This window comes from Sorex fumeus, unplaced genomic scaffold, assembly GCF_029834395.1.
Source record: "Sorex fumeus unplaced genomic scaffold, SorFum_2.1 ptg000008l, whole genome shotgun sequence".
In the NCBI taxonomy this organism is placed as follows: domain Eukaryota; kingdom Metazoa; phylum Chordata; class Mammalia; order Eulipotyphla; family Soricidae; genus Sorex; species Sorex fumeus.
In genome coordinates, this window is record NW_026606065.1 from 85,220,366 (window position 1) to 85,235,966 (window position 15,601).

The 15,601-nt window shown below is 42.1% G+C and overlaps 1 protein-coding gene across 2 annotated transcripts in view; it reads left to right on the forward strand.

Annotated features, from left to right (window-relative positions):
• MTUS2 (microtubule associated scaffold protein 2) overlaps positions 1 to 15,601 on the forward strand; it is a 402,576-nt gene that overhangs the window by 257,127 nt on the left and 129,848 nt on the right. For both annotated transcript variants that reach the window (XM_056108589.1, XM_056108597.1), the window contains exon 5: positions 10,963 to 11,061. In XM_056108589.1, coding sequence (XP_055964564.1) covers positions 10,963 to 11,061 — 99 coding nt within the window. The remainder of the gene's footprint in view (positions 1 to 10,962; positions 11,062 to 15,601) is intronic.

Below are 15,601 nucleotides of genomic sequence, written 5' to 3' on the forward strand. Positions count from 1 at the left end.
TTTCAAATATACAAAGCATTGTTCTCACCATGATTTACTTATTCACATTTTTTCGGTGCCTAATAGATCATGCAGTGTTCTGATTCCCCAGGAGAAATGGATTATTTTCTTCCCACAAATCCATCAGATTCAGAGCTTTACTCATTTTGTTCATAACAGTGTGTAAATGATTTCTCATTACTCACTAAGACATGTCTGATTATTATGTGTGGGTGAGAAAGAGGTTCTAAGGAAGAAAAGAGAAGTGGAAAATGAAAAGGGGTTTCAAAATGTCACGAATTCAACCTAATCCCAAGTTGACTACATTGTCCCTTGAGAAAGAACATGATTAGTTAGTAAAAATAACCAGCTTATTTACAAATCTTTACTAATTTCATAATTCTCTTATAATCTATTAGTGGGGATTGTGAACAAATAAAAAGCATCTAACCTCTAATGTAAATAAAACTGTAGCTACAGAGCATAATAAAGTCTTGAGAAATTAGTTGGATCATTTTAAGAATGGGTTGCAGCAGAATTTGCTGAAGATAAGAGGAGGTTGAAGACTGGTGGAGTTCAGCAAGAGAAATTATGAATTAAGAAGTGACTTTGAATTGGAGAAGTGAATTAGATGTAAGATAGCTATAAGCTGTATACGCTATAGAGTAGCATGTTAGTGCATGTAAAGAAGCAAGAAACAAGGAAGAGAGAGGATGAGGTCAGCATCACTGACTTGTAGAAAGACACACTAAGACAGAAAAGATAGGGCTTGAGAAGTTTCATGGGGGCATAGAGTTCATTTTTGGACGTGTTGAGTGTCATGTGCATGGGAGACACAAGGAGACAGTAGTATATTAGTAGTATATTAGATAGTATAGTAAAGTAAAGGCCCTCCCGTTGATCATCGATTTGCTCGAGCGGGCCCAGTAACGTCTCCACTGGAGACTTTGTTGTTACTGTGTCTAGCATATCGAATACTCTCGGTAGCTTGCCGGGCTCTCCGAGAGGGGCAGAGGAATCGAACTCGGGTCGGCCATGTTGGCCGCTTGTAAGGCGAACACCCTACCCGCTGTGCTATCGCTCCAGCCCAGATAGTATATAGGCATTTATAGGCAATATATGCAAATGTGCATATATGTGCACAAATAATGAAAATTCAGTTACAAAATCAGAAGGGGAGAAATTATTGTAGCAATATACCAAGAATATTTTCCAACAATAGGATGAGAGTTTGCAGACCAAAAGAGTCTACCAAGTCCCAAGTTTAATGATTTAAAAAGTCAAACACCAATATATATAAGCATGAAACTTCATAACTCTGGGGAGAAGGAGAGGTCTAAGAGATTGCCAAAAGAGAAATGCTTTCAAGAGAAAATGGTAAAGGTAAGGTAAAGGCCCTCCCGTTGATCGTCGATTTGCTCCAGTGGGCCCAGTAACGTCTCCATTGGAGACTTTGTTGTTACTGTGTTTGGCATATTGAATACTCTCGGTAGCTTGCCGGGCTCTCCGAGAGGGGCAGAGGTATCGAACTCGGATTGGCCATGTTGGCCGCTTGTAAGGCGAACGCCCTACCCGCTGTGCTATCGCTCCAGCCGAGAGTATCTCGCCTGCACGGTAGAGCCCTGGCAAGGTACCCGTGACGTATTCAATATACCAAACACAGTAACAACAAGTCTCACAATGGAGATGTTACTGGGCCCGCTCGAGCAAATCGATGAGCAATGGGAGGACAGTGATTCAAGAGAAAATGATGGTCACAATTCACGCTCATTACAAAATTCAACAATTTCATTAAGAATAAATTTGTGAGGAATTTTCAGTCCTAAATGTCAGGACTTGTTCAACTATTTCCACTTGCAACCCCTTTCACCCAAGAAGTGAAACTTGGGCAAATGCTGCCAGTAACACCTCAGATTTATTTCATGTTTGGTTTTGAATTAATTTTTTTGTCATTGTGTATTCAGAAACCTTTGACTTTTGCCAATTTTTTTTTGCAATGCCCACATTAGTGACACAACCTTAGATACTCCTCTCCATTTTTTTAAATTTTTTTCCTTTATTTTTGTTATTAGTGAAACACCAGGAGGTACAGTTATAGACTTACAAATTTTTGTGCTTGGGTTTCAGTTATACAATGATCAAGTACCCATCGCTCCACCAGCTACCTTCTATGTACGTTTCTCTGGAAACTACAAGTAAATAAATGCTCGACTAAAATAAGTAAGCAAACTAAGAAAGAGGAAGACATGAGGAGTTCAGATAAATGGACCAAAGGCAAGAAGTAAAGGTGTTTCCAAGAATGGTGAGAAAGGGAGATTCCAAGATGACAGCCTGAAAACCATCCTAGAATTTACCACTCCAGAATCAAATGAGGCACTGTAGCCTCCAAAAGAAAAAGGTGAAATCTTTGACTTAGTGTTGAAAGTAAAGTTGTGCTTTTACACTTACAGGATGTCTGTCAAAGTAAACTCACTGCCTTCATCCTTTGTCCTTACCATTTCATAGCCTGCTTCATAATTAAATCACTCTTTAGCTTTATCCCTGGGATGTAAGTATAATTTTTCCAGGTCCCTGAGACATCCTTCATTCTCCTTTATAATCCTAGCCACAATGTCTTATGCAAGCACAAGCTGATGGTTGAAGTAGAATATTCATGAATCCAACTTCTCTCAAATATTGACCCCCTCGAAATCTCTATTCTCCACCAACATCAATTTTCTGGAATTGTTTGACTCAGTTTTGTGGTCATGCTCTTGTGTCTTGGATATTGAGAAGCTCACACACTTGGTTTCTGCGTTGGGGGTGGGTGTCACTGTCATGTCACCATGTATTATATTCAGTAACTGGATCAATCCTACAGCCTCTTCCATGCAGGACAAGGGCTTGTCACTGAATCATGTGCTGGGCCCATCCTTTAAATTTTTTAAATTATTGTTGTCAGTGGAAAAAAGGGTTTCTTTCTCTTCTTTCCCCGAAACTCCTTTTCTCATTTATAACCAAGTTTCACTTTTATCTGGTGTATTCTTACCTATGCCATTGAGGGTCCCCGAGTGACTTTATATGAAATGGAGGGAGAGAGACTGCAGCCTCAGGAAGGAAATCTACTCTCTATCTTCCTCTGTCACCCCGGCAGCGGCTCAGGGAATCTAGGACTGCTAAGAGTCTGCTGTGAGCCTTCTCTTTGCAGGCAAGGAAATCCAATCCTAGACCTTACCCAGGCCTTTTGGGTCCTCGTCTTTCCTTTGTAGAAACGAATTTCAGGAGAAGACAAGCAGTGAAGTAAAAACAGGTTTTACTTGGAAGTTTTGAGGAAGGGGAGACAGTTTTGAGGAGAAAGTTTTGAGGAGGAAGAGGAAGGGGAAACAGAGAGAGAGAGAGAGAGAGAGAGAGAGAGAGAGGTATGAAGGTATGAAAGTATACATAACAAGTGGGGTGATGCAGGCACCACATGTGCTCGGCAGCAACACATGTGCTCAGGCAGCATATGCGGCCCTCGTTTGTTCCAGGTTCGCTTTCATAAGGTTCCTCCCACCCTGCCCCTTGTGAGGCTTTCTATCTAGAAAGAAAGTCCATTGCTAGGGTGGTTTCCCAGGGATAGAGTTGGAGTAGTTGATGGTCTTTGATATTCCGTTCCTGCCCTTTGTTCCGCTGGAACTTCTCTGGGAGGGGAGTCTAGCCTTCTCTGAGTCTGTACTTGCAACCAGTGAACATCTTATCAGGCCTTAGTTCCTGGTTCCACAAGGTGGGTCCTGGCAGCCTTTGGACCAGTTGGTTTTATTACTTCCCAGGAACTCATTGCCCTGGGGGGGGGGGGGCTTTCCTCGTCTGTCTGCTCCCCCTCCCCCATTTCCCCTTGAATAACATCTTCTCTCATCTTTCCAGTCAGTTCCTATAAATCTCCCCTTGAAATAGTCCCCATTCCATTTCTCTTGTAAATAACTCAGGATCCCAGCTCCTGGTTGCATCATTCACTTCTTTCCTGTCCCGCTCCTTTCCATTCCAATGGCAGAATGATAATTACACTGTAGCAAAACTACCCTATTATCACATTTGCCCTTCATTTCTCTTTTTGTCCCCCTCCATCCTTCTTCCCTCCCACATGGGTTATCTTATTTCATATCTTGAACTCATCTTCCAGGCTGAGTGGAAAGTTGCCCCAGTCCTTGACTCTCATAGGCTTAAGGAGTGAGACCTTAAGATAGGAGATCAAGTCTATTGTTGTTATTATTATTTACTTTTTTTATTTCTTTTCTTATACTGATACTGATTAGCAGGAATTTTCAGCCTATTGTATGTGATGTTAAAAGTCTATAGACCTTCCTTTGATGTTTTGATGTACTTATTTCTTTCTGAGAAATAAATATGTAGCATTCTTCTAGCTTTTATCTTAAATCTAGTTTATTTGAATTTTGATGTGCTCTGTGAGGTACCTGAATTAGCCACTGCCATCAGCTTTGTATTTTCTTTTATAAAATGACAGCCTTGTCCTCAGAGTAAGCTAATCTTTCTTGATTGAGAACCTCAGACCCATTTTCCCAGTCCCTCTGCATGTCAGCTTTGCAATATGCATCTGTGGGGAGCAGTTTTACAGCACCCAGTTGAGGAGGAATTTCCCTCAGCGGCCTTTAATCACTCAGATCTTTGTGGAAGGACCTTGTCCACATGAGGAGCTGAGCATGATCATCTGAGATTTTATGTCCTTTCTGGGGATCAGTGATGAATGACCGTTGGCAGCTCTTAACTTGGGCTTTGGGGTGCTGTTTGATGCTTTATTTATGGTGAATTGAGTTAGGACCATTTGAATTCGCAGTAGCACTGTAGCATTGTTGTCCCATTGTTCATCGATTTGCTCGAGCGGGCACCAGTAACGACTCCATTGTGAGACTTGTTGTTACTGTTTTTGACATATTGAATATGCCATGGGGAGCTTGCCAGGCTCTGCCGTGTGGACGGGATACTCTTGGTAGCTTGACGGGCTCTCCTAGAGGGGCGAAAAAATCGAACTCAGCTCGGCCACATGCAAGGCAAATGCCCTACCCGCTGTGCTATCTCTCCAGCCTGAGTTCGCAGTGGTTATCTGAAATTGGTCCAACTTAAACTTTGCTTTCATGCTGGCACCAGGATTTCCTGACATGCCAGTGTGTCACATGCTCACCTACAGATCCTGCGCCAGCCCCACCCATCCACATGGAACAGACATGGGAAAGGCTAACAACATAGATACCAAAGAAACTATCACACAAGAGAGAGCCGTGAGAGATGTGCCCTGTGCAGTGGAGAGAGGAGAGAACCAGATGTAGTCAGGAAAAGCTGCTTTTCAGGAGTTGAAGAAATTATGAAAAGCTCCAAGCACTTGGTAGGGGCTCAGCAGACTGAGTGATGCCTGTCTGTTTGGTGAGCTCAGAGTTTGCCTGATCTGCTCGTCAAGATAGAGAAGTTGTTATGAATTGACCGTGGATCCCAAAGCAGCCAGGTCCAAATTACTAGACTCTGTGAGTGTGATCTCACATGGCAAAAGGGGTTGTCCAGATGGGTTTACATTAGGCTCTTAGGAGGAGATTGCCCTGAATTAGCCAGAATAATCACGAGGAAATCAGGTGTTAGAAACAGTTATGATGGCCACAGAGAAACTGGAGTAAGCTTGGGCCCCTGTGTGTGAGCTTGGGCAGCTGACCTAGAGATTTATTGTCTTAGGGAATAAGCATCTGTTTTTTTTTTGGGGGGGGGGGCATATATGTTTTTGTGTTTAGAGGGATCACATCTCACAATACTCAGGGCTTACTCCTGGCTCTGTGCTTTAGGGATCACTCCTGGCAGGGCTGAGGGGACCATATAGGGTGCCAGGGATTGAACATGTAAGCACCCTACCTACTATACTATCACTCTGGCCCCAGTGTCTATTGTTTTAACCCTCATCCATGTGGCAGTTTGTTTCAGTGGCAACAGGACTCGAATGCACAGAACATGAGATGAGATGAGCCGACTCTGAAGATGATTGGGAGTGACTGAACATTGTAAGGGAACAGGGTGAACAGAGACACACAGGGTGTCACTGGGAGATAGCGATATCACAGCAAAAATGTGTGACAGAAGAAATGAGGTCTGGAGAGGGCTTATTGCATGCAGATGCACAGAACTCATCTCCAAGAGCATGGAATGCTCCAGAAAGGCTTCTCCAAAGTAAAATCAGGGTACTTGGTAATTGATTCAGAAATTCACTCTGGCAGTAATCGGAGGACCTGTTAGGTTAAGATGAGAAGGTCAGAATGATCACACTGGACAAGATCTGAGTGTTAAAAGTAGGTAAAGGGATATTCTTGATCACCTTTCTATATCAATATTGCATACCACAATTCCCAAAAGGAGAGAGAGAGAGAAAGAAAGAAAGAAAGAAAGAAAGAAAGAAAGAAAGAAAGAAAGAAAGAAGAAAGAAAGAAAGAAAGAAAGAAAGAAAGAAAAGCACCTGCCATAGGGCAGGCAGGGGGTGGGGGTGGAGGTGATGGGAGGAAACCTGGAGACACTGATGGAGGGATGAGTGTTAGAATACTCTGTGACTGAAATCTAATCATGAACAGCTTTGTAAGGGCCTATCTCACAATGATTCAATTAAAAATTTTTTAAAAAAAGATAAAAAAGTCAGATTCAAGGCAGATAAACCACTTGGCTGTTGTTTCTCCTTGTCCCAGCAAAAGATATGGAATGAGCTAAGGTAAAAGGTGAACAGGCATAAAGGATAGTATTAGCAAACTACTTAAGATACAAAATGAGACTTATTTACTGGTTAGATAGGGAGGAGAAGGAAGAGGACTTGCTGGCTTCTAGTTTCAGTGACAAGAGAAACAATTGACCAGTAGATAAAAATAGGATTCAAAATGAAGATATATAATTGGTTTCATTTGGAGTGTGATGACTTGGTTGCCTGGCAGATACGTGGTTAATGTCTGGGTGGCAGCAAAATACAGAGCTAGATCTCAGGAGAGATGCTCAGATCCATCTGGAATAGAAAGTACAGATTGTATGGTGATGGGGTAGACAACTCAGTGGTCCAGATATGTTGAACAGATACATGGATCAGGAAAAGAAATTTGGGAGAAGGCCAAGGTAGAACTTAGGGCACCTCTGCCTAGGCATAGGAGAAAGAAAAATGTAAGCTGTATATTCATGTAGATGTAAAGATGAATCGTGTGCATATGTCGTATGTAAACTAAATGTTATGTTTTTGTGAAGTTTTAGGCATTAAAATATCAACTTTTTGTGAGGGAGGACCATACCCATCAATGCTCTGAGGTTACTCCTGGATCTGCTCTCAGGAATTACTCTTGTTGGTACTCGGAGGACCAGATGAGAAGCCAGGGATCAAACCTAGTTCAGATACATGCAAGGCAAATGCCCTTCCCCTGTACTATCACTCTAGCCCCTAGGCAGTAACATATTTTAATGGTATAGTTTTTAATGGTTTCTACTTTACAGTAAACAATGTTATAGTTTTTCTTGGATTGTAATTATGGAGGTTCTTTTCTAAATGGGGCTTGGGGTGCAGGGCATGCCAAGCATTGCTTAGTGCTTACTCCTTTACCTCTGGCTCTGCACTCAGGAATCTTTCCTGGCAGTTTTCAGGGGACCAAATGGGATGCCAGGGATCAGACTAGGGTCAGCCCCTTACAAGGTCAGCACTCTACCCACTGTGCTATCTCCCCAGCCTCCAATGTTCTTTCTTATTTTCACTTTTGTTCTACCCAGGTATTTAACTAATTGTATGAGGCCCGCTTACATTGGGGAGGATGATCTGCTTTATAAACAACCAGAGTGGGAACATACCCAGAAAATTACTTGAATAGCCAAGTCCTCAGTGACCCAGGCAGCTTGGCACAAAATTCATCATCAGCCTGTATCTGTGAAGTAGCAGGGAGCAGGTCATCCTGGTGCTGTTCAACATGGTGACTCTTGCCCCAGCTGCTATTGAACACTTGAAATGTGACTAGTACCAGTGGTTGATTTGAGACTGAATAAGTTAAATGAACTATTTTCTTGCAATGAATTTTACTGCTGTTTTTACTTTTTTAAGTGTGGTTGATAGAAAAATTTTAAATGCTATAAGTGGCCTGTATTATATTATATTTTTCCTGTTCTAGAGGGGAAGGCAGTGATCTGCCTTTTGGTATTGACAGAGCTGAGTCAGCAAGTTTTAGTGATGAGTCAAAGGGGCCAAAAAAGCAAAGAAACAAATCAAGTTGGCACCTGGTATTTTTGGCCTGAGCACAGTGAGTGAATGTTGATGCCATATACAGAGAAAATAAAAGACTCAGGGTGGGAGGGTTCCCCTCAATGCTGGGAAGCATATCGAAGAGAGGGGAGAATGCAAAAGAGAATTAAGAACTTCCGGAATTGAGTCAGTAGTTAAGCAGTTTGGTCTAAGGCGGTATAACAGAAGGAATGAAGACGGATGGGCGGAAGGGCAAAAGGCAAGTGGGAATGGACAGAGAGAGCTGAGCCCAGAGGGTCAAAGTGACAGTACAATGCATAGTGGCAGGGTGCTTGCCTTGCATATGGCTGACCCAGTTTCGATCCCCGGCCTCTCATATGTTCCCCAGAGCCCACCAGGAGTAATTCCTGAGTGCAGAGTCAGGAGTAATCCCTGAGCATTGCCAGGTATGACAAAAAAGCAGGGGCTGAGGCCCTTCTAGGGGCTCTGGGGAAAGTGGCAGCCCAAATAGGCCAGAAAGCCTATGAACACTTTCAGCAATAATAAACACACCCCCACATGCATTCAGTTTCCTACACACATAAGTATATATTAACTGTAGTAGTGCTTTTAAAGCTGAAAAGAGGGAAATCGGTATATCAAAAAATATTGAAATATAAAATATAAAAAACTACAATATAATGAAAGATAACACAAACAAGCTTTTACAAACGAAAGGTTAGAGGATACAATTTCTAAAGCTGGTAAGGACTAACCAGAGTAAATGGTGAACTCTCACATACCACTAAGAAAAGTGGGCAGGGGGGGTGGTTCTCAAAGAAATGTACAGGTCCAATATCAAAAGACTGAGATTCTGACAAAAGTATAAATGATGCTGCCAGTGGAATGTGGGGTGTGTAGCTGCCCCCACACACTGTTAATTGTGGCCCTAAGTAAGTCAACCTTCTTGGAGGGCAATTGAAATATGTATAGCAGTATTGCAAAAGAGAAGACTCTTAATCCAAAACAAGCACTTCTGTGCATTTGCCCTGTAAAAAATACTGGTAAACATCTACAAAGACACAAGTGGAATCGTGTTTTATTGTATTCCATCTAGCTATTTTTATAGATAAAACCTACGGATAACTTAATGTTCATTAGTGGGAGAGGAACAAGTAAATCACGGTATACCTTTGCCCAGCAATATTATGATGCTTCAGTTTGTCCCTTTTTTGGGGGGCCACACCTGGTGGAGCTCAGGACTTGTTCTGGTTCTCTGCTTAGAGATAGTCGTGGCGGGGCTCAAATGGGATCATGTGGGGTGTGGGGAATCAAACTCAGGTCAGCCATGTACAATCCAAGCACCCTACCCATTGTACATTTTCTTCAATCCCTGAAACAGTTATATTTCAAAAGGAGTATAACCCCTCTGATGTGAAAAGATCTTTTTAAAATGGGAATAGATAAGAAATGACAGTGATTCATTTAGTAAATCATTAGTTGCATCTGTGTATGCATAGATGTGTATATAAATACCTAGAGAAAGACCTAGAAAAAAAGGAACAAAAATTGCTTCCACTGACACTGGAGCAATGGCACAGTGGGTAGACTGTTTGCCTTACATGCAGCTAACCCAGGTTCAAATCCCAGCATCCCATATGGTCCTCTGAGCACCGCCAGTAGTAATTCCTGAGTACAGAGCCAGGAGTAACCCCTGGGCATTGCCGGGTGTGACCCCCCCTAAAAAAATTGCTTCCACGATTACTCTGGATTAAGAGTGGGACTGTAGAATTTTTAGGAAGAGAAGCATTGTATTTTGCATTTTGTTTTTGAAGTGGCTTAAAAATTTTGTGCTGAAGGCGCCAGAGAGATAGTATAGCAGACAGATAGTACTGCACAGAGCAGACCCAGGCTCAATCCCTGGACCTCCTATAGTCCCCCAAGTCTGCCAGGAATGACCCCTGAAAGCAGAGTCAAGAGTAAGCTCTGAACATCTTCAGGTGTGTTCAAACAAGCCTAAATATGCAAACAACAACAACAGAATATGCTGAAGTAGAGACTATGTACTTGAAAAACTCTTATCTCTCTAAAGTTCCTTCCACTGTTCTAACCAAGAGCCTTTGAAAGTGACTGTGTGCCCAGCATGTGTGAAAAAAGTGGCCCTCTGCCCTGCCTGCCTGGAGCATAATGTGAGGAGTGTCTGTGTACGGTTCTGAGGTGTCACTCGAGTTCAGCTTGCCCATTCTTCTAGCCCTGCTCTGGCAGCGCAAGGATCAAAGGCTTAGCTGCTGACAGAGCTGAGAGGATGCAAGACTCGCTAGGTCACCTCTGCATAACAGCTGCATGGAAATGGATTAGAAGCAGACCCAGTCCTCCAGGGCTCAGCTGGCGAAGATGCTGAAATCATCCGCAGTTCTGTTCAGCCGCATCTTCCGTCTCTGTCTTCTGAAAATTTGTTTCTGCAGCAAGAGGCTGGCAAAACACATTGGCTGCAAAGGACAGTTACAGTATTAATTCCCAGAGCGTTTGTCAGGGTCGCGGGGGTGCAGTGACATCCAGTGGAGGGGCATTTTCATTAAACCAGAGACTGCCGTGGGCTTTGGCCACTCACAACTAAATTCCCTTTGCTATAAACAAGTGTGTCATTCCTGAGGCCCACAGGAACCATAGCAACAAATCAGCCAAATATCATAGTTTTGTTTTGTTTGCCTTTTGTTAAGCTTTCCTTTCCACACACAACTTATGTTACCATTTCTCTTGTAATTAGCATTTTTTCTTGTACTCTCTTACACCCTATCTAGGAACCAAGAAAGAAGTACAGAAAGATCAAGATACTAATAAAGCTGCTACTTCCTCCCCTAAGAGATTATCAACTGTGGCCAGCAAGCTTCACTCACCAGGTATTTAAGAAATGTTCGCTGGGTCATGTGGGGTGAAGACTTGAACTTGGAAATTATTTTATTCAAATGTCACCTATGAGGTTAGTAGGAGAGTTCCAGGGCTGGGCATACAAGCACTGACCTCTTCTGACTAACCAGGAAATGATCCAGTTGTGGGCATCATTTTATCTTAACAAACATGTTCTCATGCTATTCTTAAGTGGTAGAATCTTTTTTGTGTAAGAATATCTTCTATTCCAGCTGCATAACAAAAATAATATATCATTGATCAATTAGCTTGAAGTTCCTTTTTTTGTTTGTTTGTAGTCCACACCCACCAATGTTCAGGGCTTACTCCTGGTTCTGCACTCAGAAATCACTCCTGGTGTGCTCAGGGGACCATATGGGGTGTTATGGATCAAACCCAGGTTGACTGCATGCAAGGCAAGCACCCTACCCACTGTACTTACTACTCCAACCCTGAAATTCTAACCTTAAGAGAAAATGATTTTCATAACGAAGATAAAAAAGAAACAATAGATATCCAGGAGCTATGATTTTTCAAGGAGGAAATAATTTTTCCCCACATATGCGTGAGTAATAAGCCTATGTAACATCACTTAAAGTTTTGTAAAATATTATGAAAATCCATATTGTGAGGAATTCACTCCTTCATAAAATAGAATTACAAACATAACCTCAAGACATATTCTTCAAGTACACACACACACACACACACACACACACACACACACACACCCCTAGCAATAATAGTGCCACTGTGCTCAGGTCCTTCTCTATGACCACTGAAAATTGAAAACAAGAAATGACATGAAAAATGGTTGATCCCAGGCAAATTTTATTAGAAAATGAAAGAAAGCGAAGGGGAGAGAATGGGAGGTAAGGTGGAATGAAGGGAAGCAGTGAGAAAGGAAAAATTCCCAAAGCGTGGGGGAGGTCTCCAAGAGCAGGAATTTCTGCAAGATAAGGCTTTTTTGTTCTCTTCTCTGTCCACCTCTTTGCGTAGAGAGGTGACCAGCACTATTTTATCTTCTCTTCCAGCTGCAGCTCCCTATCCCTAGGGTCCCTGCAACCTTGATGGCAATATAGAGGGAGATAGTTAGTTAAGATGCTATGCCTTGCCTGTTCGTGCTATCTGACCTAACCTCTGGCGGTCCAGCCTCACTTTCGTAATCTTACTCTGTCTATTTCTCCCTGTCCCTAGTTATCAATATCTGCTCTACCATAACAGTTCATGTTTGAATTCTTCCATTGTGGCCGGTACAGTCCTAAACTCTGTAGACGGATTTGTTAAATTTGTTTTGTATTTTTTTATTTTTTGTCTATTGGGTCACACCCAGCATTTCTTAGGGCTTACTCCTGACTCTGTGTTCAGAGATCACTCCTGGCAGGAGATCATACAGGGTGCTGGGGAATCAAACCTGGGTACAACACAAGCACATTGGCTGCTGAACAATTTCTCTGACCCTGGATTCATTTATTTAATGCCATTATGACAGTGAGGCAGTCACACAGTTGCCCCTTCCTTGATATATGAGGAAATAGAAGTGCAGAGATTCCCATTAAATTTCCCAGAGTCACGGGAAATCAATGAAAATATCATTATTTGAAGGCAATAATGAAAATATCTTGACCTGAATACCAGAGTTTCTTGACCAGAAGTTCTTGATGACAAGAATTTCTGATTTGTTTGAAATGTTTAAGAAATAAGTCACAGAGAGCCAGAATGAAAGTACAGCGGGTAGGGCATTTCCTTGCATGCAGCTGACCCGGTTTTGATCCCTGGCATCCAATATGGTCCAGGAGTAATTCCCAAGTGCAGAGCTAGGAGTGATGCCTGAGCACCGCCAGTTGTCACCCAGATAAACAAAAAGAAAGCAAAAGAAATGTCACAGTCGCACATGTGTGAGTCAGGAGCACAGTCCTCACTAGGCTAATTAAAACAGGACTATTTAGGGGTCGGAGTAAGTAGTACAGCAGGTAGGGCATTAGCCTTGCACACAGCCAAACCAGGTTCGATTCTGAGCACTCCTTGTGGTCCACTGAGCACCACCAGGAGTGATCACTGAGCTCAGAGCCAGGAGTAAACCCTGTTCACTACAGGTATAGCCCAAAAAACAAACAAGGGAAAAACACAATCTTTTATGGGACACTACCAATTTACCAATTTAAATATAAGCTCATTTTCTGTCACTGAGTCTCAAGAGAATTTTGCTCAAAATAAGTTTTCGGATTTTTTTTTACTTTGTGCAGTCATGATAAATTTATTTCATTTAAATAAAGTGTTTATTTCATTTTTTAGTTCCTATATTTTATTTATTTATTATTAGTGAAACACCATGAGGTACAGTTATAGACTTATAAATTTTTCTGCTTGGGTTTCAGTTATACAATGATCAAGTACTCATCCCTCCACCAGTGCCCATCCTCCACCACCACAGGTCCCAGCATCCCTCCCACCCCCATCCTCCCCATCCCACCCTGCCTCTGTGGCAGGGCATTCCCTTTTGTTCTCTCTCTCCTTTTGGGTGCTCCGGTTTGCAAGAGAGGCATTGAGTGGCAATCATGTTTGGTCTATAGTCTACTTTCAGCATGCTTCTCCCATCCTGGGAGGATCCTCACAACACCCTTTATTTGGTGCTCTCTTCTCTATCTGGGCTTCCTTTTCCCCTAGCACGTGATGTTTATTTCATTTTTAAGGTAAAGAAACAATCACTAAAACAAAAAAGAAAAGAAGAAAGGTAAACATATCATGAAAGAGGACTCAGACCTAGACACTTTAGCTAGAAGGAAAGTGTGGACCCTCCCTGAGAAATTCCTCAGCAACTGAACTGTTCTGTCTCTCATTGAGACACAGACACCCACCCAGCACAGTCTGGCATTTCTCTGCTATATCTATGCGGGTGGCTCAAGCAGCATGTCATTAGGCATCCAAGAAATGCACCACCAGTAAGGGAAAGGCAGCAGAGTTCTCCTGTCATTTTTGACTTTGTTAAGGTGACATCAATAGGTTAAAATTTTTAGGATAATAAATAGAATATACAGTTCTCAACCAATTGATAAGAAAGAGGTGAAAGGAGGGATTTAAAAAAACTTTACAATACACTCAAATGACAGCCAAAAGGAAGAAGTGGAAAAAAGGAAAACAAAAAATGAAAAGTGGTAGAGAAAATGGAATAATTGAAAGAATTTCATAGGATATTAGAAATGAATTCAAATATATTATAATGACCCTAACTGAATTAAATTCTTCCCAAACTCAACACTTTTATGGAATAGTCGGCTAATATTTATGAAGTGTGTATCATATGCATAAAATCCAGCTCTAGGAGTCAGAGACGATACCCTGAAAGGCAGTGTGCCTGCTAACCCTGTACATGCAGGAAGCCTGGGTTCAACTCCCAGCACCTGTGATTCCTCTGAGCAATGCCAGGAGCAAATACTGAGCCAGGAGGAGCCTATGAGCACTGTGTGCTCCCATGAAAAGAAATAAAATGCTTGCTTTAGAGTGTTTATAAAACATACATATTTAAAATATAATAATATAATGGGCTTGAAAGGAAAATTATAGAAATCGGTATACCAAGAAAATACTGAAACAATAAAGGTTTGTGGTGCTATAGTTTTGAAACAGATTTATGTTGATATGAATAAAACAAATACTAAACAAAGTCGATTTAAATGGTATAATTTAAATGGCATCATTTCAGAATATCTGTGCAGTGGTGAAACTGGATAGACCCCAAACTCCTTTGGTTCTCAGCACAGATAGAAATGAACAGGGACCCCAGGAGAGATTCTGTTTGCTTGTGCATGTGGGAGATTTCTTGGGATAGTATTTCTTGGCAGAGTTTCCCAGCAAGACTGGCAAATATTTCAGAGGCAGAACTGAGAGTAAAATGGAAGCATGGAGAGAAAGAAAATGCAGGAAGTTGGGCGCTCAGTGGACAAAACATATTTCTACATGAATTGCTTGTCTTACCTGCGTGTTACATCTCTGTCTGTTTTTTTAGTTGTTGTTTCGTTTTCTGATTCACACTTTGTAGTGCTCAAGCTGGCTCTGAGATCAGGGATTACTCCTGTTTGAGCTTGGGACCATATGGGGTGCCAGGGATTGAACTGGGGTTGGCTGCATGCATGACAAATGCCTTAGCCCCAGTAGTATCATTCTGTCCCCTGATTTTTAGTACTAAAGTGAAGAAAATGTCACTGAGGGGCCAGCACTAGTGTCCTTCTTGGCATAAGTTGATTTAATTAGTTTTTTTCCACCAAGTTCTTCTCACTAGCAACATTCTCCCTCTATGTTCCAAGAATTTGAGGCTTAGCCTTCTATTTGGCAGTGTTTAGTGAAACAAGTGTGCTTCTGGTCTGCAGTGGTGTGGTGGGGTAAGGTTATCCCAAACACAGGCCTTAAAGTATTTCAGAACCACCAATTTAAACTCACAAATGTGGGGGCTGGAGAGATAGCGCAGCAGGTAGGGCATTTGCCTTGCATGCGGCCGACCCGGGTTCGATTCCCAGCATCCCATATGGTCCCCTG